Source organism: Balaenoptera borealis (genome assembly GCF_965194805.1).
Source record: "Balaenoptera borealis genome assembly, chromosome: 3".
Classification (NCBI taxonomy): domain Eukaryota; kingdom Metazoa; phylum Chordata; class Mammalia; order Artiodactyla; family Balaenopteridae; genus Balaenoptera; species Balaenoptera borealis.
In genome coordinates this window covers 30,826,597-30,853,498 of record NC_138866.1, presented here as the reverse complement: position 1 = coordinate 30,853,498, position 26,902 = coordinate 30,826,597, and the positions used below count along the sequence as shown (strand labels likewise).

General features: G+C 35.3%; 1 protein-coding gene across 5 annotated transcripts in view; it reads left to right on the top strand.

The window, feature by feature from the left end:
- PCNX1 (pecanex 1) overlaps nucleotides 1–26,902 on the top strand; it is a gene marked incomplete at its 5' end in the record, with an annotated part of 167,233 nt that overhangs the window by 24,078 nt on the left and 116,253 nt on the right. For all 5 annotated transcript variants that reach the window (XR_014242369.1, XM_082384310.1, XM_082384309.1 and 2 more), the window contains 2 exons: nucleotides 9,592–9,800; nucleotides 24,539–24,644. Coding sequence is in view for 4 of the 5 variants with exons in the window: in XM_082384310.1 (XP_082240436.1) it covers nucleotides 9,592–9,800; nucleotides 24,539–24,644 (315 nt within the window). The remainder of the gene's footprint in view (nucleotides 1–9,591; nucleotides 9,801–24,538; nucleotides 24,645–26,902) is intronic.

Below are 26,902 nucleotides of genomic sequence, written 5' to 3'. Positions count from 1 at the left end.
TGGAACCAGTGGAATTTTCCTTGATAATCCCAAACCAATGCTTTCTGTGTAAATTGATAGACTTTCTCACTGAAAGGGAAGAGCAATTACTGGCCTATGTTTGCTAGCAGTTACTTTGCTTCATAGTTGGATGAAACTGGGGATGTTGGAGATGATAGATTTGTACTTGACATATGAGGGGGAAGTGCTTGATGATCTTTTGTTTGGTGATGATATCTTACTGGTGAGAGAAGAAAATAAACTTTGATTTAGAGCAGGTATCAATAAACTACGGCCCATTTTGTATGGCCCATGAGCTAAGTAAGGATGGTCTTTACAGTTTTTAGTGGTTGGAAAAAAATCAAAATAAGAGTAATACTTCATGCTATGTAAAAATTAAATGAATTTCAAACTTCAGTGTCTACAAAGTGTCCATAGAGTTTTATTGGAAAGCACCATGTTCATGTTCACGTTCATGTATGCTGCCTATAGCTGCTTTCAGACTACAACAGCAGAGTTGAGTGGTTATGACAGATCATATGACCTGCAAACTGTGAAATATTTTTTGTTTCAAACAGACAAAGTCTGCCAACCCCTGATTTAGAGACAATTAGGTATCATGATGAAGAGCAAGGACTCTGGAGGCAAACTGCTCCTTAACGTCTCATTCTGAGACCTTGAGCAAGTTACTTACCTCTTTGTGCCTCAGTTTCTAAATTTGTAAAATGGGAAGAATGATAGTGCTGACTTCATGAGGTGATTGTGAGGGTTAAATGAGTTAATATACATAAAGCACGTAGAAACGTGCCTAGCACGTGGTGTTCACTAAGTGTTAGATGTTAGTTGATATCTAAGTATGTTAGTTGGCACTAGGTATTGTAACATGAACTGGAAAAGATGCATTGAAATCAGTTCTAATTGAGAACAGCTACAAATATATTAAGGAAGGATACGCATTTGTTAACAGTATGCTTCAGATCTCGACTCAGTGGTGTAGAAAATAGAGAAAATTAAGATTCCACCACAAAGCATAGACAGTGAACATAATGTCTTTACATTGCTGCACAATGAAATGACCATTGTATAAAAGATAGCTTTTCTGCCATGCAGTGTGCCTGCCATAGGGGAGAATTATTCACTTGAGTTTTGAAATGAAATGTAAGATAAGATAAATGTAAGATAAATTTACTTCATGGCACTGTTAATTCCGGTATGACCATTTCTGTGATTCCAAGTGGCTTTCTCAAGAGTCCTATCAGAAATATATTTGGCGTCTTGAATAGCTTGAACCTATCACTCCTGGCTGAAATAACACAACTTTTTAACGTTCAGGATAAACTGTCAGAATTTAAGAAGTGGTGTAAATGGCTCAGTCTCCTAGCTTGTTTCTCAACATTTGACTTTCTTTCCTCACCAGAGAGAAAAGAGTGAAACATTTGTCCGTCTAACTTTTTAAATTGTAGTAAAAAACACGTAACATAAAATTTACCATTTTAACACATTTTTAAGTGTTCTGTTCAGTAGTGTTAAGTATATTTACATTGTTGTGGAATGGATTTCCAGGACCTTGTCATTCTGCAAAAACTGAAACTCTACACCCATTAAACAACAACTCTTGACTCTCTCTCCCACTAGCCCATGGCAGCCATCATTCTGCTTTCTATTTCTATGAATTTGACTACTTTAGATACCTCATATAAGTGGAATCATCCAGTATTTTGCCTTTTTGTTACTGGCTTATTTCACTTAGCATACTGTTCTCAAGGTTCCTTCATGCAGCAGCATGCGACAGGAGTTCATTCCTTTTAATGCTGAATAATGCATCATACATATAGACCACATTTTGTTTATCTGTTCATCCATTCATAGACACTGCATTGCTTCCATCTCTTGGCTATTGTGCATAATGCTGCTGTGTACATGAATGTCCAGATATCTTTTCGAGATCCTGCAGTTTATTCAAGATTCGATTTATTCTTTTGAATAAATACCCAGAAGTGGAATTGCTAGATCTTATGGTAATTCTATTTTTAATATTTTTGAGGAACCACCATACTGTTTTCATAGAGGCTGCATCATTTTACTTTCCCACCAACAGCGTACAGAGGTTCCAATTTCTCCACACCCATGCCAACACTTGTTATTTTCTGTCCTTTTTTTTTTTTCTGGTTAATTGATAGTAGCCATCCTAATGGGTATGTGGTAATATTTAATTGTAGTTTTAATTTACATTTCTATTCATCCAGCTTCTAAGAGGGATGATCTTATGTAAAGTATCTAACACAGTTCTTAGTAAGGAGACTTACTACAGTTTTGGGGGCTATGTTTGATCTGAATATCTAGAGCTCTCTGACAGCTGTTAACACTTCCTGCCATTCAGGGATGTATAACTGAGAGTTAAGATTTTTTTTTTAACTTCTTGCAAGTAAGGAGTAAGGTGACAAACTGCCTTGATGTGGAACTTGACCTATTGATAAGTCATCCATTAATGAGAAGAATGTAGATCATGTCTTTGTAAAAGATGAAAGCTAATATACTCTTTTTCTAATATGAAAACCTTTTTATCACTATTAAAATTTTAGCTCTTTTTTCTAACTCTAAAAGAAATACATGCTTATTATCAAAAAATCAAGAAAATACAGTAAAACGTAAGTTTACATTTGGAATACAACACATATTGTATATGTACAGTTAATGTTGCTGCACGTAGCTGTAGTTTTTACTGTTATATTACATTGGTAACTAGTCTGTCATTTTCCATTTTCCTGTTGATTTTCAATTGAGGTCCCCCCCCGCCCCCAGTTTTTGGTAAAAGTCTTATGCTGCGAGTGTAAGAGTTTCTTTCATTTTTATGCTTATGAGAGAAATTGCTGGATCTTGGGTGATGTATCTATCAATTTATATGTCTACTAGCAGTTTAAGAGGTCTGGTTGTCCATACTTAATTTTGTCTGATTTCTTAATTTTTGTTCATTAAGATGGGTGTTAATGATAACATTGTTGAGGTTTTACATTGTATTTTGCTCATTACTGATGAAGTTGAACATGTTTTCATGTTGTTTTTATTGGCTATTTATATTTTTCTGTGTAAGTTCTCTCTATTGTCCTTTATTTTCATTGGTCTGCCTCTTTGTTATTGATTTTGAAGGAATTCTTTATATTTATTCTTTATATAATATACATATTATATATACACACATACATATATAAATATATACATATTCCTATATACAATGATACGTGTTTTTAAATTAATTAATTAATTTCATGGAAAGTCATTTTATTTTATTTTATTTTATTTTATTTTATTTTATTTTATTTTATTTATTTATTTATTTTTTTCACACACACACACACTGTATTTTATTTTTACAAGAGATAGATAGACTGACACCAAGCATTGTACATGGATGACCACAACAAAAACAACAATGATTGCAATTACCAAACATGAAACACACTCATACTATGTCATAATATTGACATTCAGTCCAGTAATCCTCCACTGTAACAGCTCCTTTACTTTGCAGTGAAAATTGATTTGTATATTCTTTGCCTCTGAGTCCTTGTTGGATTTTTTTTTTTTTAATTCAGACAGAAAGTCACAAAAATTATACTCATCCTCATCAGTTCACTCAGTCCCATGTAATTAATTTTTTTTTTTTCATCTTGATCTTTTGTTAGCACTTTTATGAGTTCATCAGTTTTTCATTAGAGTTCTGAAAATGCTTATTCATTCAGTTCAGCAGTACAGTCAGTTACTAGAAACCTGTACTTGTCAGAGTCTTTTCCATGAATTTCTTAAAGATGAAACCCTTTTATAGGAACATATTTGCAAAAGCATCAGAGTACACACAGAACTGTCTGTAAATGACAAAAGACTTAAAAATGACCACAGTTAAAAATTTGATGAAAGTTCATAACAATGCAGTTGACAAGAAAATTAGTTATTTCTGAGATATACATTTTAAGGTAATAACTAGCATTATGACTTATAACATTATACCAGAACATATAAGATTTTTAGAAATTTCATGTAATGTCTGAAACATTTATATTAACATATTTCCATACAAATAACCCAATGAAAGTTTAGTATTAGTTGTTTTGTTTGTTTGTTTTTTTATACTGCAGGTTCTTATTAGGCATCAATTTTATACACATCAGTGTATACATGTCAATCCCAATCGCCCAATTCAGCACACCACCATCCCCACCCCACCGCAATTTTCCCCCCTTGGTGTCCATATGTCCGTTCTCTACATCTGTGTCTCAACCTCTACCGTGCAAACTGGCTCATCTGTACCATTTTTCTAGGTTCCACATACATGCGTTAATATACGATATTTGTTTTTCTCTTTCTGACTTACTTCACTCTGTATGACAGTCTCTAGATCCATCCACGTCTCAACAAATGACTCAATTTCGTTCCTTTTTATGGCTGAGTAATATTCCATTGTATATATGTACCACATCTTCTTTATCCATTCGTCTGTTGATGGGCATTTAGGTTGCTTCCATGACCTGGCTATTGTAAACAGTGCTGCAATGAACATTCGGGTGCATGTGTCTTTTTGAATTACGGTTTTCTCTGGGTATATGCCCAGTAGTGGGATTGCTGGGTCATATGGCAATTCTATTTTTAGTTTTTTAAGGAACCTCCATATTGTTCTCCATAGTGGCTGTATCAATTTACATTCCCACCAACAGTGCAAGAGGGTTCCCTTTTCTCCACACCCTCTCCAGCATTTGTTGTTTGTAGATTTTCTGATGATGCCCATTCTAACTGGTGTGAGGTGATACCTCATGGTAGTTTTGATTTGCATTTCTCTAATAATTAGTGATGTTGAGCATCTTTTCATGTGCTTCGTGGCCATCTGTATGTCTTCTTTGGAGAAATGTCTATTTAGGTCTTCTGCCCATTTTTGGATTGGGGTGTTTGTTTCTTTAATATTGAGCTGAATGAGCTGTTTATATATTTTGGAGATTAATCCTTTGTCCGTTGATTCGTTTGCAAATATTTTCTCCCATTCTGAGGGTTGTCTTTTCGTCTTGTTTATGGTTTCCTTTGCTGTGCAAAAGCTTTGAAGTTTCATTAGGTCCCATTTGTTTATTTTTGTTTTTATTTCCATTACTCTAGGAGGTGGATCAAAAAAGATCTTGCTGTGACTTATGTCAAAGAGTGTTCTTCCTATGTTTTCCTCTAAGAGTTTTATAGTGTCCGGTCTTACATTTAGGTCTCAAATCCATTTTGAGTTTATTTTTGTGTATGGGGTTAGGGAGTATTCTAATTTCATTCTTTTACATGTAGCTGTCCAGTTTTCCCAGCACCACTTATTGAAGAGACTGTCTTTTCTCCATTGTATATCTTTGCCTCCTTTGTCATAGATTAGTTGACCATAGGTGCGTGGGTTTACCTCTGGGCTTTCTATCTTGTTCCATTGATCTATGTTTCTGTTTTTGTGCCAGTACCATATTGTCTTGATTACTGTAGGTTTGTAGTATAGTCTGAAGTCAGGGAGTCTGATTCCTCCAGCTCCGTTTTTTTCCCTCAAGACTGCTTTGGCTATTCGGGGTCTTTTGTGTCTCCATACAAATTTTAAGATGATTTGTTCTAGTTCCGTAAAAAATGCCATTGGTAATTTGATAGGGATCACATTGAATCTGTAGATTGCTTTGGGTAGTATAGTCATTTTCACAATATTGATTCTTCCAATCCAAGAACATGGTATATCTCTCCATCTGTTGGTATCATCTTTAATTTCTTTCATCAGTGTCTTATAGTTTTCTGCATACAGGTCTTTTGTCTCCCTAGGTAGGTTTATTCCTAGGTATTTTATTCTTTTTGTTGCAATGGTAAATGGGAGTGTTTCCATAATTTCTCTTTCAGATTTTTCATCATTAGTGTATAGGAATGCAAGAGATTTCTGTGCATTAATTTTGTATCCTGCAACTTTACCATATTCATTAATTAGCTCTAGCAGTTTTCTGGTGGCAGTTTTAGGATTCTCTATGTATAATATCATGTCATCCGCAAACAGTGACAGTTTTACTTCTTCTTTTCCAATTTGTATTCCTTTTATTTCTTTTTCTTCTCTGATTGCCGTGGCTAAGACTTCCAGAACTATGTTGAATAATAATGGTGAGAGTGGACATCCTTGTCTCGTTCCTGATCTTAGAGGAAATGCTTCCAGATTTTCACCATTGAGAATGATGTTTGCTGTGGGTTTGTCATATATGGCCTTTATTATGTTGAGGTAGGTTCCCTCTATGCCCACTTTCTGGAGAGTTTTTATCATAAATGGGTGTTGAATTGTGTCAAAAGCTTTTTCTGCATCTATTGAGATGACCATATGGTTTTTCTTCTTCAATTTGTTAGTATGGTGTATCACATTGATTTGCGTATATTGCGTATATTGAAGAATCCTTGCATCCCTGGGATAAATCCCACTTGGCCATGGTGTATGATCCTTTTAATGTGTTGTTGGATTCTGTTTGCTAGTATTTTGTTGAGGATTTTTGCATCTATATTCATCAGTGATATCGGTCTGTAATTTTCTTTTTTTGTAGTGTCTTTGTCTGGTTTTGGTATCAGGGTGATGGTGGCCTCATAGAATGAGTTTGGGAGTGTTCCTTCCTCTGTAATTTTTTGGAAGAGTTTGAGAAGGATAGGTGTTAGCTCTTCTCTAAATGTTTGATAGAATTCACCTGTGAAGCCATCTGGTCCTGGACTTTTGTTTGTTGGAAGATTTTTAATCACAGTTTCAATTTCATTGCTTGTGATTGGCCTGTTCATATTTTCTGTTTCTTCCTCGTTCAGTCTCGGAAGGTTATACCTTTCTAAGAATTAATTAATTAATTTCATGGAAAGTCATTTTATTTTAAATACAACAGTGTGTACATGTCAATCCCAAACTCCCAATCTATCCCTCCACCCCACTCTTCCCCCCTGGTAACCATAAATTCGTTTTCTAAGTCTGTGAGTTTGTTTCTGTTTTGTAAGTAAGTTCATTTGTATCATTTTTTTTTTTTAGATTCAGCATATAAGTGATGTCATATGATATTTGTCTTTCTCTGTTTGACTTCACTTAGTGTGATAATCTCCAGGTCCACCCATGTTGCTGCAAATGGTATTATTTCATTCTTTTTAAAGGCTGAGTAATACTGTATATAGGTACAATATTACTTGTATATATGTACCACATCTTTATCCATTCATCTGTCAATGGACATTTAGGTTGCTTCCATGTCTTGGCTATTGTAAACAGTGCTGCAGTGAACATTGGAGTGCATGTATTTTTCCGAACTATGGTTTTCTCCAGATATATGCTCAGGAGTGGGATTGCTGGATCATAAGGTAGCTCTGTTTTTAGTCTGGAAATGAGGGTGTTGAACTAAATGATCTCCAAGAATTCCAGTCCTTAAGTGAACATATCATATGGAAATCAGCATCATGCAGAACTTCTATATTCTAAGCAGTGTATGTGTTTGTATGTATTTATGTGCGTGTTTACTTTGAAATTTTTGTCAATTTGTGTGTGTGTGTTTCTGTTTGGAAAAAGTTATTCAGGGAACTTTCTTTTTTTTTTTTGCAATGAATGTTAGATTTATTAAAGCTGTAAATTAACTTAGAATTTTAAACTCAACTCTTTACAAATTGAACACATTTTAACAATCATTTTTAAGAGATTTGGTTTTTTCATGTAGCTTAAGATCCCTTGAATTTAAATTGCATTTATAAATTTAGTATTTATTTTAAGTAAATTATGTAAATTATCTAACAAATCTTTTGGAGTACTTAACTCTTCTAAACCTGATATTTATGGATTTTGTAAGATTTTAAATACATTTTATAAGCCTAGATCTGTTATTCAATGACATTTTAAATTGAAATCACCAGTGTAATTTTTTAGATACACTAATATGAAGGGCTTCTTAATCTAAGCATTTAAAAATACCAAATAGGATTTCCCTGGTGGTGCAGTGGTTAAGCATCCACCTGCCAATGTAGGGGACACGGGTTCAATCCCTGGTCTGGGAAGATCCCACATGCCACGGAGCAGCTAAGCCCGTGCGCCACAACTACTGAGCCTGTGCTCTAGAGCCCATGAGCCACAACTACTGAAGTCTGTGTGCCTAGAGCCTGTGCTCCGCGACAAGAGAAGCCACCACAATGAGAAGCCCGTGCACCGCAACGAAGAGTAGCCCCCGCTCGCCGCAACTAGAGAAAGCCCATGCACAGCAATGAAGACCCAATGTAGCCAAAAATAAATAAAATTAAAAAATAAAAATAAAAATACCAAATATTTACCTATTATGCCTGCACTCAACCCAAAAGTATTAAACTTTAGGCTTGATTTACTTTCTTTTCCCCCCTCCCAGTTCCAACCCACACTGTTTCCCTCTCTCTACCTCCCAAATAACTGTCTTATTTTTTAAACTTTTATCATATCTGTATTTGAAACCTCCCTGGTTCATTAGAACCTTTTCAATTTCACCTTCTCAAGCGATTTGAGGATACCTTTCCAAGTAAATTTAGAGCCATGTTCTCAGATTACTGAGGTGGAATCTTATGAAAACATGTGAAATCTAGAGCTGTAAACACCTGGGATGATTTTTTTCTCATGAAAAGGGGCATAACTTGAGCGTAGTTTTATAGGCTCTGCTAACAGTGACTCTGAGTCATGCCTTCCAAGTGGGGTGTTCTCCAGCCTGCCAGCCCCGGACTCATGTCCACATCACTGAATCCTCAGGTATTATAGGTGTGCAGTCCCCAAGCGCAGGGTGCTTCTGACTTATTTCAATAAATCTATTTATTCTTGATTCTATTTTGTATTCTTTTATTCGTTTTATTTGGCAGGTTACAATTTTTCAGTATTTTAAACATTTAAGTATTTTAAAATAAAACATTTGGATTTTGAATGTCCCCCCATGTCTTATCTGGTTTTATAGTCATAGTTCTAAGGTTATTCTCATAACAGTTTTAACTTGGGATTTTCTAGAACACAAAGTTTATATCCTAAAAAAAAAGTTACAGGGAGCACATAAACAGGGATTACGTGTATTTGGATCACAACCCTGTCTATTCACATATTATATAATGTGATGCCTTAACTCTCTACTTGTATTGTAGGCTTTTTGGCAGGGACTTTGTAACAGTGCTGTCCAGTGGACATGTATTGTGAGCCACATATGCAATTTAAAATTTTTCTAGTAGCTACATTAAAAATAAAAGTAACAGATGAAATTAACTTTAGTAATATATTTTATTTAACCCAATATAATCTAAATATATTTCAACGTGTAATCAGTATAAAAATTGAGATATTTTGCATTCTTTTTTTCATACTGAGTTTTCAAAATCCAGTGTTATTTTATTCTTAATGCACATCTCAATTCAAGCTAACCACATTTCAAGCGCTCAATAGCCACATGTAGCAAGTGGCTACTGTATTGGGTGGTGCTGTCTTATACTTTTACAACTTAGTGCTAGGAACACAATTGTTGCTTTGTGAGAGAATGTGTGTGTTTATTATTTTAGTTACAGATTTCTCTAATTGAATAAAGTATAAAATATTTTAAAATTCCTATCTTCATTTTCTTTCTCTTTAAGGCCCTTCCTTCTTCCATGATTATAGTAGCAGTCTATTGTCCTGTGATAGCTGCTGTTTTCATTGTTCTGAAGATGGTCAACTATCGACTCCACAGAGCACTTGATGCTGGAGAGATTGTAGATAGGAACACAAATGATTTCACAGATCAGCGAGCCAGAGCTGAGCAAGGCAACTGTTCAACAAGGAGAAAAGACAGCAATGGCCCAAGGTAAGGAAACCCATGCCACTCAGTTTGTAATGATGTACAGTGATGCATGTGTACAATGATGTGATTATTGTGTCATGCCTGTTCTGTTTACCTGGTTTTAAGGCAGTGGTAGATCTTACCACTATTGATACAGTGACAAGTGTGATTGTCACATTAGACCACAGCAAAGGTGACTGGCTATCTGGGGATAAATCAGTATCCTTGGCCTTGTTAATAAATAACATGTTAGAACAATAATAGTCATAATAGTGTAATAGTTATTCATACCAAAGACCAAAACCAATGGAAAACAGGTTAAAGAAATATTAAAACTTGGCTTTATAAATCTAAGCATTTATTTTTATACATATAAATAAAATGTGTATATATATCTTAAGCAAACTGTGATACTATTTTACTTGACATTTATAATCTACAGTTTTCATTTTATCCATTGTAAATTTTTTTCAATTTTATATTCTCACCTTAGAAACTTAGCTGTTCCTTCCCTAGATCTTGGCATGACTGACTTCCTAGGGTTCAACTCTGAGTAGCTGTCACCCCTTCCTGGAGGCTTTCCTGGAGGCTGTCTCAGCTGAAATGTTCCCCCTACTGCTCTTGGTCACATTCTATCCCATTACCTTGGCCTCACCCACTTTCTCTTTCTGACAGAGGGATTTAGCTATCATAGTCAAAAGGTTATAGTGACTTTATAGAAATAATAGGTGTCCCTAATATAACTTGTAAACAGTTGCTATATGAGCACTTGACATTTTTAAGCTCATACAGTCCTCAAAAACAATTCTATGAGATGGTTGCTTTTATTATCCCTGATTTGCAGATGTGGAAAGTAAGGTGAGAAAGATCAAATAATCTAGGCTGTCAAGCTCTGGAGGCGAGGCCATGCTTTTAACCACTATGCCATGTTTCCAGTCAGTATAATATGAAATATTTCAGGTTCAAGATATAAATAATATCACTAAAAGTGGGTACTCGTCTATTAAGACAGGTAATGTTTCTGTATATTCTCCAGTGCACTGAAAGCCTTTATCCTTTTTCAGTTACATTTTCCTCCATCCCTAACATGATTACCCTGTTTGTTCATTGAACAGATATTTTACCTTATAATAATTTTGTGAATAGCATAAATCACTATCTGAAATTATCTTACTTAATCATTTGTTTGCATTTATAAGCTTTTTGAAGGCAGGGCCTTGTTTTTCTTACGAACTATTATATTCCCAGGTTCTAGAACAGTGTCTTGCACTGATAGGTACTCAGGAAATATTTTGAACTACTGAAAACATTTTTTTCTGTGACAGTATTTGTTTGTTTATTTTTTTATGCAGCAGGTTCTTATTAGTCATCAATTTTATACGCATCAGTGTATACATATCAATCCCAATCGCCCAATTCAGCACACCACCATCCCCACCCCCCCTGCGGTTTTCCCCCTTGGTGTCCATACGTTTGTTCTCTATGTCTGTGTCTCAACTTCTGCCCTGCAAACCAGATCATTTGTACCATTTTTCTAGGTTCCACATACATGCGTTAATATATGGTATTTGTTTTTCTCTTTCTGACTTACTTCACTCTGTATGACAGTCTCTAGATCCATCCACGTCTCAACAAATGACTCAATTTTGTTCCTTTTTATGGCTGAGTAATATTCCATTGTATATATGTACCACATCTTCTTTATCCATTCCTCTGTCGATGGGCATTTAGGTTGCTTCCATGACCTGGCTATTATAAATAGTGCCGCAGTGAACATTGGGCTGCATGTGTCTTTTTGAATTATGGTTTTCTTTGGGTATATGCCCAGTAGTGGGATTGCTGGATCATATGGTAATTCTATTTTTAGTTTTGTAAGGAACCTCCACACTGTTCTCCATAGTGGCTGTATCAGTTTACATTCCCACCAGCAGTACAAGAGGGTTCCCTTTTCTCCACACCCTCTCCAGCATTTGTTGTTTGTAGATTTTCTGATGATGCCCATTCTAACTGGTGTGAGATGATACCTCATTGTAGTTTTGATTTGCATTTCTCTAATAATTAGTGATGAGCAGCTTTTCATGTGCTTCTTGGCCATCTGTATGTCTTCTTTGGAGAAATGTCTATTTAGGTCTTCTGCCCATTTTTGGATTGGGTTGTTTGTTTCTTTAATATTGAGATGCATGAGCTGTTTATATATTTTGGAGATTAATCCTTTGTCCGTTGATTCGTTTGCAAATATTATCTCCCATTCTGAGGACTGTCTTTTCGTCTTGTCTATGGTTTCCTTTGCTGTGCAAAAGCTTTGAAGTTTCATTAGGTCCCATTTGTTTATTTTTGTTTTTATTTCCATTACTCTAAGAGGTGGATCAAAAAAGATCTTGCTGTGATTTATGGCAAAGAATGTTCTTCCTATGTTTTCCTCTAAGAGTTTTATAGTGTCCAGTCTTACATTTAGGTCTTTAATCCATTTTGAGTTTATTTTTGTGTATGGGGTTAGGAAGTGTTCTAATTTCATTCTTTAACATGTAGCTGTCCAGTTTTCCCAGCACCACTTATTGAAGAGACTGTCTTTTCTCCATTGTATATCTTTGCCTCCTTTGTCATAGATTAGTTGACCATAGGTGCGTGGGTTTATCTCTGGGCTTTCTATCTTGTTCCATTGATCTATGTTTCTGTTTTTGTGCCAGTACCATATTGTCTTGATTACTGTAGCTTTGTAGTATAGTCTGAAGTCAAGGAGTCTGATTCTTCCAGCTCTGTTTTTTTCCCTCAAGACTGCTTTGGCTATTCGGGGTCTTTTGTGTCTCCATACAAATTTTAAGATGATTTGTTCTAGTTCCGTAAAAAATGCCATTGGTAATTTGATAGGGATCACATTGAATCTGTAGATTGCTTTGGGTAGCATAGTCATTTTCACAATATTGATTCTTCCAATCCAAGAACATGGTATACCTCTCCATCTGTTGGTATCATCTTTAATTTCTTTCATCAGTGTCTTATAGTTTTCTGCATACAGGTCTTTTGTCTCCCTAGGTAGGGAGGCAAAAGACCTACCTAGGGAGACAAAAGGTATGTAAAATACCTACAATTCCTAGGTATTTTATTCTTTTTGTTGCAGTGGTAAATGGGAGTGTTTCCTTAATTTCTCTTTCAGATTTTTCATCATTAGTGTATAGGAATGCAAGAGATTTCTGTGCATTAATTTTGTATCCTGCAACTTTACCATATTCATTGATTAACTCTAGTAGTTTTCTGGTGACATTTTTACGATACTCTGTGTATAGTATCATGTCATCTGCAAACAGTGACAGTTTTACTTCTTTTCCAATTTGTATTCCTTTTATTTCTTTTTCTTCTCTGATTGCCGTGGCTAGGACTTCCAAAACTATGGTGAATAATAGTGGTGAGAGTGGACATCCTTGTCTCGTTCCTGATCTTAGAGGAAATGCTTTCAGTTTTTCACCATTGAGAATGATGTTTGCTGTGAGTTTGTTGTATATGGCCTATATTATGTTGTGGTAGGTTCCCTCTATGCCCACCTTCGGGACAGTTTTTATCATAAATGGGTGTTGAATTGTGTCAAAAGCTTTTTCTGCATCTATTGAGATATGGTTTTTATTCTTCAATTTGGTAATATGGTGTATCACATTGATTGATTTGCGTATATTGAAGAATCTGTGCATCCCTGGGATAAATCCCACTTGGTCGTGGTGTATGATCCTTTTAATGTGTTGTTGGATTCTGTTTGCTAGTATTTTGTTGAGGATTTTTGCATCTATATTCATCAGTGATATTGGTCTGTAATTTTCTTTTTTTGTAGTGTCTTTGTCTGGTTCTGGTATCAGGGTGATGGTGCCTCATAGAATGAGTTTGGGAGTGTTCCTTCCTCTGCAAATTTTTGGAAGAGTTTGAGAAGGATGGGTGTTAGCTGTTCTCTAACTGTTTAATAGAATTCACCTGTGAAGCCATCTGGTCCTGGACTTTTGTTTGTTGGAAGATTTTAATCACAGTTTCAATTTCATTACTTGTGATTGGTCTGTTCATATTTTCTGTTTCTTCCTGGTTCAATCTTGGACGGTTATACCTTTCTAAGAATTTGTCCATTTCTTCCAGGTTGTCCATTTTATTGGCATAGAGTTGCTTGTAGCAGTCTCTTAGGAGGCTTTGTATTTCTACGGTGTCTGTTGTAACTTCTCCTCTTTCATTTCTGATTTTATTGATTTGAGTCCTCTCCCTCTTTTTCTTGATGAGTCTGCCTAATGGTTGATCAATTTTGTTTATCTTCCCAAAGAACCAGCTTTTAGTTTTATTGATCTTTGCCTTTTTTTTTCTATTTCATTTATTTCTGCTCTGATCTTTATGATTTCTTTCCTTCTGCTAACTTTGGGTTTTGTTTGTTCTTCTTCCAGTTCCTTTAGGTGTAAGGTTACATTGTTTATTTGAGATTTTTCTTATTTCTTGAGGTAGGCTTGTATAGCTATAAACTTCCCTCTTAGAACTGCTTTTGCTGCATCCCATAGGTTTTAGATCGTCGTGTTTTCATTTTCATTTGTCTCTAGGTATTTTTTGATTTCCTCTTTGATTTCTTCAGTGAACTCTTGGTTATTTAGTACTGTATTGTTTAGCCTCCATGTGTTTGTGTGTTTTACGTTTTTTTCCCTGTAATTCATTGCTAATCTCATAGCGTTCTGGTCAGAAAAGATGCTTGATATGATTTCAATTTTCTTACATTTACTGAGGCTTGATTTGTGAGCCAAGATGTGATCTATCCTGGAGAATGTTCCGTGCGCACTTGAGAAGAACGTGTAATCTGCTGTTTTTGGATGGAATGTCCTATATATATCAATTAAATCTATCTGGTCTATTGTGTCATTTAAAGCTTCTGTTTCCTTATTTATTTTCATTTTGGATGATCTGTCCATTGGTGTAAGTGAGGTGTTAAAGTCCCCCACTATTATTGTGTTACTGTCGATTTCCTCTTTTATAGCTGTTAGCAGTTGCCTTATGTATTGAGGTGCTCCTATGTTGGGTGCATATATATTTATAATTGTTATATCTTCTTCTTGGATTGATCCCTTGATGATTATGTAGTGTCCTTCCTTGTCTCTTGTAACATTCTTTATTTTAAAGTCTATTTTATCTGATATGAGTATAGCTACTCCAGCTTTCTTTTGATTTCCCTTTGCATGGAATATCTTTTTCCATCCCCTCACTTTCAGTCTGTATGTCTCCCTAGGTCTGAAGTGGGTCTCTTGTAGACAGCATATATATGGGTCTTGTTTTTGTATCCATTCAGCAAGGCTGTGTCTTTTGGTTGGAGCATTTAATCCATTTACGTTTAGGATAATTATCGATATGTATGTTCCTATGACCATTTTCTTAATTGTTTTGGGTTTGTTTTTGTAGGTACTTTTCTTCTCTTGTGTTTCCCACTTAGAGAGGTTCCTTTAGTATTTGTTGTAGAGCTGGTTTGGTGGTGCTGAATTCTCTTAGCTTTTGCTTGTCTGTAAAGTTTTTGATTTCTCCATCGAATCTGAATGAGATCCTTGCCGGGTAGAGTAATCTTGGTTGTAGGTTCTTCCCTTTCATCACTTTAAGTATATCATGCCACTCCCTTCTGGCTTGTAGAGTTTCTGCTGAGAAATCAGCTGTTAACCTTATGGGAGTTCCCTTGTATGTTATTTGTCGTTTTTCGCTTGCTGCTTTCAATAATTTTTCTTTGTCTTTAATTTTTGCCAATTTGATTACTATGTGTCTCGGCGTGTTTCTCCTTGGGTTTATCCTGTATGGGACTTGCTGCGCTTCCTGGGCTTGGGTGGCTATTTCCTTTCCCACGTTAGGACGTTTTCGACTATAATCTCTTCAGATATTTTCTCGGGTCCTTTCTCTCTCTCTTCTCCTCCTGGGACCCCTTTAATGCGAATGTTGTTGCATTTAATGTTGTCCCAGAGGTCTCTTAGGCTGTCTTCATTTATTTTCATTCTTTTTTCTTTATTTTGTTCCGCAGCAGTGAATTCCACCATTCTGTCTTCGAGGTCACTTATCCGTTCTTCTGTCTCAATTATTCTGCTATTGATTCCTTCTAGTGTAGTTTTCATTTCAGTTATTGTATTGTTCATCTCTGTTTGTTTGTTCTTTAATTCTTCTAGATCTTTGTTAAACATTTCTTGAATCTTCTTGATCTTTGCCTCCATTCTTTTTCCAAGGTCCTGGATCATCTTCACTATCGTTATTCTGAATTCTTTTTCTGGATGATTGCCTATCTCCACTTCATTTAGTTGTTTTTCTCGGGTTTTATCTTTTTCCTTCATCTGGTACATAGCCCTCTGCCTTTTCATCTTGTCTATCTTTCTGTGAATGTGGTTTTTGTTCCACAGGCTGTAGGATTGTGGTAGTTCTTGCTTCTGCTGTCTGCCCTCTGGTGGATGAGGCTATCTAACTCTGTGATAGTATTTTTAATGACTACACTGTATTCCATTTTGTGGGTATACAGTACCTTAATTTAGCTATCTTGTGTTTAATTATTTCAGTTATTTTCTAATTTAAATTTGTGTTAGGTCATTGTGATGGTTAAATTTTAAATGACTAAATTTTTTATCATGATTTAGCAGGAGTAGAATTACCGGAAAGCTACACCCATTTTAAAGTTTCTCCATATATATTGCCAAATTCTGAAGATTTTTACCTTTTAATTACTGTGATCAGCAGGTTGAGGGCTTCTTCTTTTGTACTTTTGACTACACTAGTATTTTCACAAACTGGTAAATATTTCATTGTTTACTTTTTTCAGTGTTTGGATTACTAGTGAAATGGAGGTATTTTTCTTGTGCTGTTCCATTTATATTTGTTATTTTGTGAATTGTATATTTTTCTGTTGGTTGTTAGTTTTTTACTATTGATTTGGAGAAAACATTTATGAAGGATATCATTTTGTGTCAAATACTTTTCCTCACTTCATGGCATTTTATTTATATATTTATATGCCAAAATTAATTTTTCTGTGATCTGTTCTATTCTATGAAACTTTATTAGTTCTGTCTTTGATAACAAGTTTTGTGAGATATTTTTCTTTCCCCAAATTATGTAAATATGCACCTTTATCTACTTTTAGTATTTTTATCATTTTACTTTTTACTCTTAAATTGTCGTCAACTTGAAAACATTTCTAACTTCTTTTTTTTAAGGTTTGTTAGTATTGTACCAACAACATTGAGTGAATAATGCAGTTTTCCCCTCAGTAATTTTAAATGCTTGCTTTTTCATGGAGCATACTTGTATTATGTCCATTTCTGGGCTTTGTTTTCTGCTCTATTGATCTCTCTTTTTGCTTATAACATACCGTTTTTATGGCCTTCTAATATGCTTAATACTTAGCAGTATGAATCCCTCTTCAGTATTTTTCTTTCAATATTATCTTAGTTATCCTCATGCGTATACTTACTTAATTTTTTATGAGATGTTCCCTTGTAAACTCATCCTCCAGAAAATTTTAGTAGAATTTTGATGATAATTGTATTAAATTTGGAGAGAACTCAGCCTTTAAAATAGAAAGTCTCACTCAGAGACATGGTATATGTGTGTACATTTTTTTAGTGGGTTCTGCATAGTTCTTAAGTCTATTCTGTTTCTGTTAGGAAATGCATACCCTCATTTAGTGGGTAAGCAAACAGAATGTAGATTCTGCACTTAATCTGCCAGGGGCTTGAATTACTTCCTGATACTATAACCTTGGGGGAGTTACTAAAGCTTTTTATTCCTTGGCTTCTTCATCTGGATGATGAGACAAATAGTAGTACTGTCTCATAGGGATTATTAGAATAAATGAGATCATATATGTAAAGCACTTAGAACCATTTCTCGTATGTGGAACAACTCAGTAATTGCTAGCTCTTATTAGTTCTGTATAATCGTATATATTTTTAATTGCTTCTGTTACTGAATTTTTCTATTTTCTTTCAGTTTTCAAAAAAATTCATTGTGAAATATATATATTTCCAAACGGTGTATCAATTACATGTATAATTTAGAGAATAATAATCAAGTGAATACTTACCCACCACACAACTTAAGTAATAAGGACATTATACAAATACCATACAAGTCTTCATGTACTCCTTTCCTATATTATTCTACCCTTTTCCCTTCAGGAGTGACCTTTATCTTGAATTTTTTATTAATAATTCCCTTGCTTTATTGTTATATGGTCTTTGTAGATATTCGTAGTTAATTTTGTCTACCTTAGGACATCCTAAAGAGAATCATACTGTATGTATTTCTCTGTGAAGGGCTTTTTTTGTGCAGAATATCATATTTTGTATACTTACCCATGTTGATGCTTTTAGCTACCATTTATGTTTGCTGTTGTATAGTCCACCACTGTAGGAATGGACTACAATTTATCCATTCTTCTGTTGATAGTCATTCAGATTATTTCAAGTTTTTTTGCTCAGATAACATTATTAGGTATGTCTCTTCATACACATGTGTATATCTAGTATATGTAAGCTGGTTCACAGGGTATTTTCACTTTCAGTTTTACTAGGTAATACAAGCTGTTTGCCAAAACGATTGTACCAACTTATACTCTCACTGTTAGTATGTGAAAGTCCTTATTGTTTCATATCCTCAATCTTTGATTTTGTAAGTTTTAACAGTTTTCCATTTTAACACTTAAGTGTTAGATGTGTCTCATTTTGACTTTAGTTAACCTTTCTGATTACTAATGAGGCTGAGCATCTTATCTCACATATATGGTCCATTTAAGTTTTCTGTTCTTTCCGATGCCCATTCATTTCTCTTTTATTTTTCTGTGGAGTTCTCTTTTTCTTATTGATTAAGAAAAACGAGTTTTAAAAAATTATTCATTATACTACTCCTTTATTGGTTATATACGTTACAGACATCTTTTCCCAGTTTGTAGCTTGTCATTTTGCTTTTCTTAAGGTTTCTTATGATTATCATACATTCTTAAATTTAATACACAGTTTATCATTTTTTGGTAATTAACATTTTTGTGTCTTGTTTAAGAAATTATTCCTACACAGATATCAGAAGAATACTCTCAGAAAGATTGTCTTTTTAAAGTTTCATGTTTCTTTTGTTTTCACATTTCAGTTTTGCTGGAAATTATTATGATCTGTTGTAAGGTAGGGATTCGGGATTTGTTTTTTTTCTTTATAAATAACTGGTTTAATCAGTATTTGTTAAACAGACTGTCTTTTCCTTGGTGATCTGCAGTACTCATTTTGTCATAAATTAAGTTTTCATATATGGTGGGTATGTTTCTGGGCTGTCTTCTGTTCTGTTGATCTAGTTTATGCCTGTGCAGTTACCACACTATCCTAAGTGCTTTATAACATGACTTTGGTACCTAGTGGGGCAAACCTCGTACCTTCTTCTTTTTCAGGAGTTAATTTGCTACTCTCGGCTCCTTGATCTTTTTTTTTTTTTTAATAAATTTATTTTGTTTATTTATTTTTGGCTGCTTTGGGTCTTCATTGCTGCACGCAGCCTTTCTCTAGTTGTGGCGAGCGGGGACTCCTCTTCGTTGTGGTGCACAGGCTTCTCATTGTGGTGGCTTCTCTTGTTGTGAAGCACGGGCTCTAGGCCCGCGGGCTTCAGTAGTTGTGGCACGTGGGCTCTAGAGCTCAGGCTCAGTTGTGGCGCACAGGCTTAGTTGCTCCATGGCATGTGGGATCTTCCCAGATGAGGGCTCGAACCCATGTCCCCTGGATTGGCAGGCCGATTCTTAACCACTGTGCCACCAGGGAAGCCCCTCCTTGATCTTTGATATAAACTTTAGAGTCTACTGGGCAAAATCTACAAGAACTTAGGGTTTTTATTGGAATTACACTGGCTATAGATTCCTCTGCTGAGAATTGGTATCTTTACAATATTAAATCTCTCCATTTATTTAGTCTTCTTTCATGTCTTTCAGTAAAGATTTATCATTTCTCCATTAAAAGACTTTCATAGCTTTTATTAAATTTGACAAATTATTTTATAGTTTTTCTGCTATTATATGATTTTTTCTAATTACCTTTTGTTTTTCTCCCTTTAAATGTAGCAGTTTACTTTGTATCCAGCAACCTTATTAAACTCCCTTATTAATGATAAAACTTTGTAGGTTATTTCTTGATTTTCTGTAAACGATGACAGCTTTATTTCTTCCTTTCTAGATCTTATGCTTCTTGTTTAACTTTTCTTTGGGTATAACTTCTAATTGAAATAGTATTGGTGTACCTCCTTGTCTTTTTAGGAGTGTTTTTAAGTTTCACCATTAAATAAGGTCTTTGTTGTAGATTTTTGCTTTCGACATCTCCTTTCCCCCACTCTCCCACTTATAAATCTCTGTTCTGAATAGAAATGAACAGGAAAACAGATACACTTATTTCCAGAGCCTATCACTATGCTTGGTACATTAGAGCTGTCAATTTGTTGCATGAATGAATGAATATAGTAGGACTGACTACTTGTGCTTCTGTGGTTGTCGTTGGCTGTGGTATAGCAGCTCAGAAATGCTTGTTCAATCTTTATCTTAGAGAAAGAGTTAAAGCGATTAATGTATGTATTACATTTCTAACATTTCAGGAGAGGAAATTAGCACACTGAATTTTAGAATTTGAATACAATTATTTGGAGACAAACCATATTTTTTTTCCATTTCTCATTCAGTGATGCTTACAATATTGTAAATTAAGGATCCATTTAAAATATACACAGGTGCATTTTAGGCTAAATTTTCTGAAGATTTATTCTGTTTAGGGACTTTGTTTTTATCCATACTTTTAGGAACATCCTTGTGATCTAGATTAGATTTGTAAATTTAGTACTGTGCTGGTTCTGTGAAGTTCTAATTAAAGCCTGAGCAGTTTATGATACTAATAATCAACAAATTAATTTGTGAAGTCTCCTTTATAATTCAGATTAGACCCTTTCTGCTTTTCTGCCTTTCCCTGTACCTGTTTTTATTTTTAAACAGATGAGGAAATTAAGGCATAAAGGTAGAGATTCCCTGAATTTGGTGTACTGCTTACTGCAGTAGACCACTTGGCTTCTGTGAGAATTGTGAACTACCTGCTTTCTAGGTATGTGCTGAAATTGCCATTGCTGAAAATCTGCAAGTCTTGCTAATAAAGAAAATTCTTATTCAGTCAATTTATATGTTAGGACACCAACAGCTGACTAAAAGGTCTGCTTCTGAATTTGTAGAGAAGAGAAAGGTACAGTAAGTTTGCAAGAGGATATATTTTTTCTATAAAAGGAGCTGTTTGTTTTTTCCTTCATCTTTTTGCTCCCTTAATACCTCCTTCCCACTCAATGTTGACCATTGAGCATTAGTTCTAGATTTTTGTTTCTCCACTGGAGATGACCTTGCCCTCCAGGAGACATCTGGCAATATTTGGAGACATTTTTGGTTATCACAGGGAGAAATGCTGCTGGCATGGGGTGGGTAGAGGTCAGGGACGCTGCTAACCATCCTAACTGCACAAGGTGGTCTCCCACAGTCGAGAATTTTGTGGCCCAAAATGTCAGTAGTGCTGAGGTTAAGAAACCTTCCCTAGATAATGGTGTTTACTTTTGGTTTTGAACTGGAAAGAGAACTTTAATGCCTATTTGTTAAAAGGCATTATTGGTGTCTTAGACTGTAGCCTTTAGAGTTAGACCTGGTGTTCAAATCTTTTCTCAGTCCTTACTGGTTATGAGTACCTACATTCATGTGTGAAGGAAAAGAACCAGAAAGAGCAGATATGATAACACATTGTAGAGTGATGAGGAAGTATTATTTGTGTCCTCCCTTCCCACCTGAACTCCGTATGCCAATGACTTGACTTGTTTTGTTTACTCCTCTGAGACCATAGGCAAGTTTTTACACCTTTCCGTTTTCAGTTTTTTCATCTGTAAAATGAGGAGGATAGTATTTATATCATAGATTTTTAGGGGAATGTTTCATGAGAAAATGCAAATAAAGCATGCGCCCCTATGACTGGAATGTATTAAGTATTTAGTAAATATTTGCTTTGTTATTAATAATAATTTTATGTTCCAATTATAATCATTTGGACTTGCTATCAGAAATGATGTATAAAACTGGGTAAGATTGTCCATCAGCTGATGAGTGAATAAACAAAATGTGTTCTATCCATACAATGGAATATTATTTGGCCATAGAAAGGTATAAAGCACTGATACGTGCTACAACATTGATGAACCTTGAAAACATTGTTCTAAGTGAAAGAATGACGTCAGTTACAGAAGACCACGTATTATGTGATTCCATTTATATGAAAAAAAATCCAGAATAGGCAAATTTATAGAGACAGAAAGTAGATCAGTGGTTGCTTAGGGCTGGGGGGAGGAGGGTTGGGAAGGGTAATAGCTAAATGGGTTTGCTTTTGAGATGATAAAAATGTTTTAAAATCAGCTGTGGTGATGGATGCACAACTTTATGAATATACTAAAAATCATTGATTGCACAGTTTCAGTGGATGAATTGTAAGGTATGTGAATTACATATCCTTAAAGCTGATGCATATAAACTAGGGAAGATGAGGGCTCTTTATCCTTTATGTGGCGTAGAACATTTTATTCCTTGGTCTTCACCTTGCTCTCCATCTTCTGATTTCTTTGCAATCTTAATTAGAGAATGCATTCCAATGGAGTTAACAGTATTGCTGGTTATTACTCATCACTAGTTCAGTGGGTGATAGCTGCCTGTATATACACACTTGAGATTTTGCCAAATTAGAAAAATATTTCTCATTCCGGCCTAGATAGCCGTGTGACTTAACACCAAATGGCCAGCAACTTGGTAATACTCCACTTTTCTCACACATGGACATTTGTATGTGGACTTGGCCATAATGTTTGTACCTGAGTTCCATTATGTTTTATTTTTGTAAATGGGTAACAAGTTAGAAAGATAATTTCTGTTAGCTAACTGTAGCCAGTGGCCTAGAGTTAGAGACCCAATGAGCAAACAGGGACATGGTAGTTATGAGACCATTAATTTAAAAAACACACTAGAATTCAAACAGCTATTGTGATAAATACATAAATGGAAGGTGAACTTGTAAGCATATTGTATTTTGCCTATATCTTTTGATTGCAGCTGTTGTAATCCCCACCCAAACAGGCTTAAGGTAATTTATGGCTCACATTACCAAAAAGTCTATGTTTAAGGGATGTCTTCAGAAGTGGCAACGTGTAGAATTTCAAGTAGCTTCATGACTCTGGTTCCCTTTACCAGGCTGTGCTTTTCTTTTAGTTGGCTTCTTAGACAGGCTCTCCCCTTATGGTTGTAAAATGGCTACAGCAGCTCCAGGACTCATCTTCTCAGCATTAAGACAAGCAGATAGAGAGAAGTTTCTTCTCTCAACAGTAGAACACTTCTGGCCTGAGTTGGGTCATGTGCTTGTTCTAGAACTACTAGTTGCTGTGACCAAGAGATTGGGATAGGCTGATTGACTTTGGCCAGTAGAGCTTACCCCTGAACTTGAGAGTGGGGTCAGCATTACCCACAGCCATATGAGAGATTGGGATGAGGTGATTCACCAGAATAATTTGGAGTTGCTTTTTTTGTTGTTGTTAACCAGGAGGTTGAATTAGATGCTAGATGGTGAGATAGCTTATGTCCACAATAATGTTGAGCATATATGCTAGAGCTTTTATCCTTGATAATAATAGCTAAAAAATTTATTGACCGACTTTGTATACCAGGTAGAATGAGTAAAAATCTTTGGGCAAAAATAGGATTATGATAACATTTAGGCCTGAATTGTTCTAAAAGTTGTGTTCTTGAGGAACCTTATTATAAAATTGTCTAGGGGACTTCCCTGGCGGTCCAGTGGTTAAGACTCCCCGCTTCCACTGCAGGGAGTGCGGGTTCGATCCCTGGTCATGGAACTAAGGTCCCGTATGCCGAGTGGCTCCCCCACTAAAAAGAAAATTTCTTGAACTGAATAAAAATGAAAATACAACATATCAACTTAAAATTTTCTTTAATTGTCTAAATTTTTTGAAATTTGGTGTGATCTTTTTTCCTTATTTTGGTATCCCATTATCTTTAAGTTCTATATGTGGACTTCCTAGTTCTTTGAACCTAGTACTTTTCTCTTTTGTCTTTCTAATGCCTGTTTTTACTACATAGCATCATTTCACTTTTTAAACTTGTGCCTTCTAACTCTACACATGCAAGTCTAAAATCTTAGGTTCCCAGCTCTGTGAAACAAGTTAGTATCCTAGTTAATTCTGTTAACTTAAGAAATACAGATACAGATAGCTTGACCAGGATAATTGCTCTCATGCATGTTCGTTATTGTATCATGCAGCTCAATCAGACTGTGCTCTTGGAGAGATCAGGGAGTGTAAGATCTGATTACTTTCTGACCAATTTCTCTTTGCTGTTAGGAAACAAAAGGCAAATAATTTCTTTGCTAGAGTGGTTTTATGGCACATATCATAAAATATGTGCTATATTTAGTATGGTACAATTGTAATCAAGGCCAGTTTCTAATATTGGATTGGATATAGACAGTTTGGGAGAGAGTTTTAAATGTTTTGGAGTAGTGACATGGTTATAAAATAGTTCAAATTATCAGACTTATAAAAGAAGAATGATTTTTTTTCAATTTGCTGTATTAAATATCTGAACCTGTTAGTTGTACAGAAAAAAGGATAATAATTTAAAAAACAAACAGAAAGAAAACCATTGGTGTCAGAATAATGACAGTTGTTCTCCTTTTCTCATTTTTTCCCCACAGTGATCCTGGTGGGGGCATTGAAATGTCGGAGTTCATTCGAGAGGCCACACCCCCAGTTGGTTGCAGTTCAAGAAATTCTTATGCTGGCCTCGATCCAAGCAACCAGGTAGGAACCTGTGCTGTTTTATTTTGCTTTTTTCCCTCCTCCTGATGGTGGTCTCAGGTATTCTCTTGTCTGTAACAGTCAGTCAGTGTTTGGGTTTATCTTGCTGAGTAATAGTATTTTGATTGTTTACTGATTATCTTTTATTACTATTATTTTAAACAGAATTTTCACATTAATTAAGTACTTCGTTGCTGAGCACATACCACATGCTCATTGCCCAGGGGTAGTTTTGATCGAGACAGTTGTGGTGAGTGCCCTTAGGAACTTTAGCTCCTAGTGTGTGCTTATTTACCTTCATGGTGTCTGTCTGTATTGGAGACATATAGGTTATCCCTTGTGCTTTTCTCAGTCTCTTTTTATAGAATGAAATGACTTAGTCCTTAAATATGGCTGCACATTTTATATTCTTAATTAAACCTGGCCTTTCTTCTTACTGACAAATATTAGCAACATCAGATTACCCTGAGGAATAAGCCTACACTTTTGCAACAAACTTTTGAAGAGCCACACCTTTTTTCTTTTTTTTCTCTTTTTCTTTTTCTTTTTTTCTTTTTCGTTAGGACAAAAGGACACAGCAATGGCCAGCCACCTTTGGTAACTCTACCCTTGGCATCATGTCCATTAGAACTTACCCTACTTTTTTTGGGGAGGGAGTCCCATCTTGAATGTAATTATTGCACGTCTGCACCTAAATGCACAGCACATCTAATTTGGTTTTCCTTAAAATATTAACTCTTGAATAAAAAAGGGCAGATAACAGAAGCTATTGTGCTACTTAGATTTTGGTGTTTTAGTTTTATACTGTTTTATACCAAAAGAAATTATTGACATAATTATTGTTATCCTTTAGGGAAGCTGAAGTGGGGAAGTAAAGTTGGGCTTTTTGTATATCGGTAGAGATATTACCAATATAGACATACTATGTTTCTCGCACATGTTTTATTATATAGATCTTATTGCACATTATCATAGTTGTATATAAATGTCTTCTATACTAGATAGTGAACTCCTTGAACACAGTAGCTCTATCATAGTCATTGTGATCATTCTTTCCTTCCTGCCACTGCTACCCTTCTCCTTTCCATCTTCTACTCTCCATTGCCACCCCCGCCCCGTCCCTCTCTTCCCTTTTATCACTTATCTTCCTTAAAATATTTTAGTGCCTGATGGTATTTAAGGCATTTTGTTTGTCCGGCATGTGGAGTGGGTCTTACCCTCAAAGAGTTTGCAGTTTCCTAGTAGATGTCTATAAGTAACTGAAGTTATAAATATGATATATGTTACCAAGTAAATGTAAGTACATGATACAAAGTAATAGTTGTCATAGGAATGGTACAGAAAAGGGGCTATAGATTTCAGAGGAGAAAGTAATTGTTTCCAGCTAGAGAGAGGGGCAAGGCTTCATGGAGGAGGTGGCCTTGCCTGATTGCTCTTTAGTTGGAAGTAATTTTTCTTCTCTGGCATCCATAATCCTTCCTGGACTTTCCTTTGGCACTTACCAAAGAGAAGAAACACTGGACCATCTTAGTTTGTGCAAACCTGTTAAGTAAAAACTTTACCTCTAAGTGTATGAAGATATCATTTTTTTCTTAATTTTTTCCTTTTCTGAATGTGTTTATTTTTAGAAAGTTAGCAAATAACAAGAAGAAAATAAAAATCATCTGTAATGTCATAATCAAAAAAACTTTTTAAACAGAGAGATTTTAGTGTGCTTGTTCTTTGGAACTTGATTCTCTTTACTGACTATATCATGAATGTTAATATTATTAAGTGTTTTTCTGCAGTGACATTTTGGGGACTGTATTGCATTCTTTTATTTGTATGCACTGTGGTTTATATTTTCAATCCCTTATTGTTTCATGTGTGAACAGTCACAACTCCATTATATTTGAGGGGGGATAAACTTTAAATAATACAGAGAAGCATGAAGAATAAAACATAACCACCCATTGTATCTGTTAAGATTGCTTTTGTCACCAAATAATAGAACTCAACTAATTAGGTGACTTAAAGAAATAGTTTATGTTTGTCACCTAAGTTTGGAGCTGGTTTAATAGCATTTGTTCAGCAGCTCAATAATATTAGGGCTCTGGGTTGGAATTTCCCTAGTTCTTTTGGCTTTTCCTTAGAGTTGCAGGATGAGCACAGCAGCTTCAATTATGATCCTGTTGAAAAGTTAAGAAGCAGGTGACAGTGTGGGGCAGAGTTGTCCTTGGTCATCATCTTCTCAGACATGAAAAGGTCTTTCCTCAAAGCCC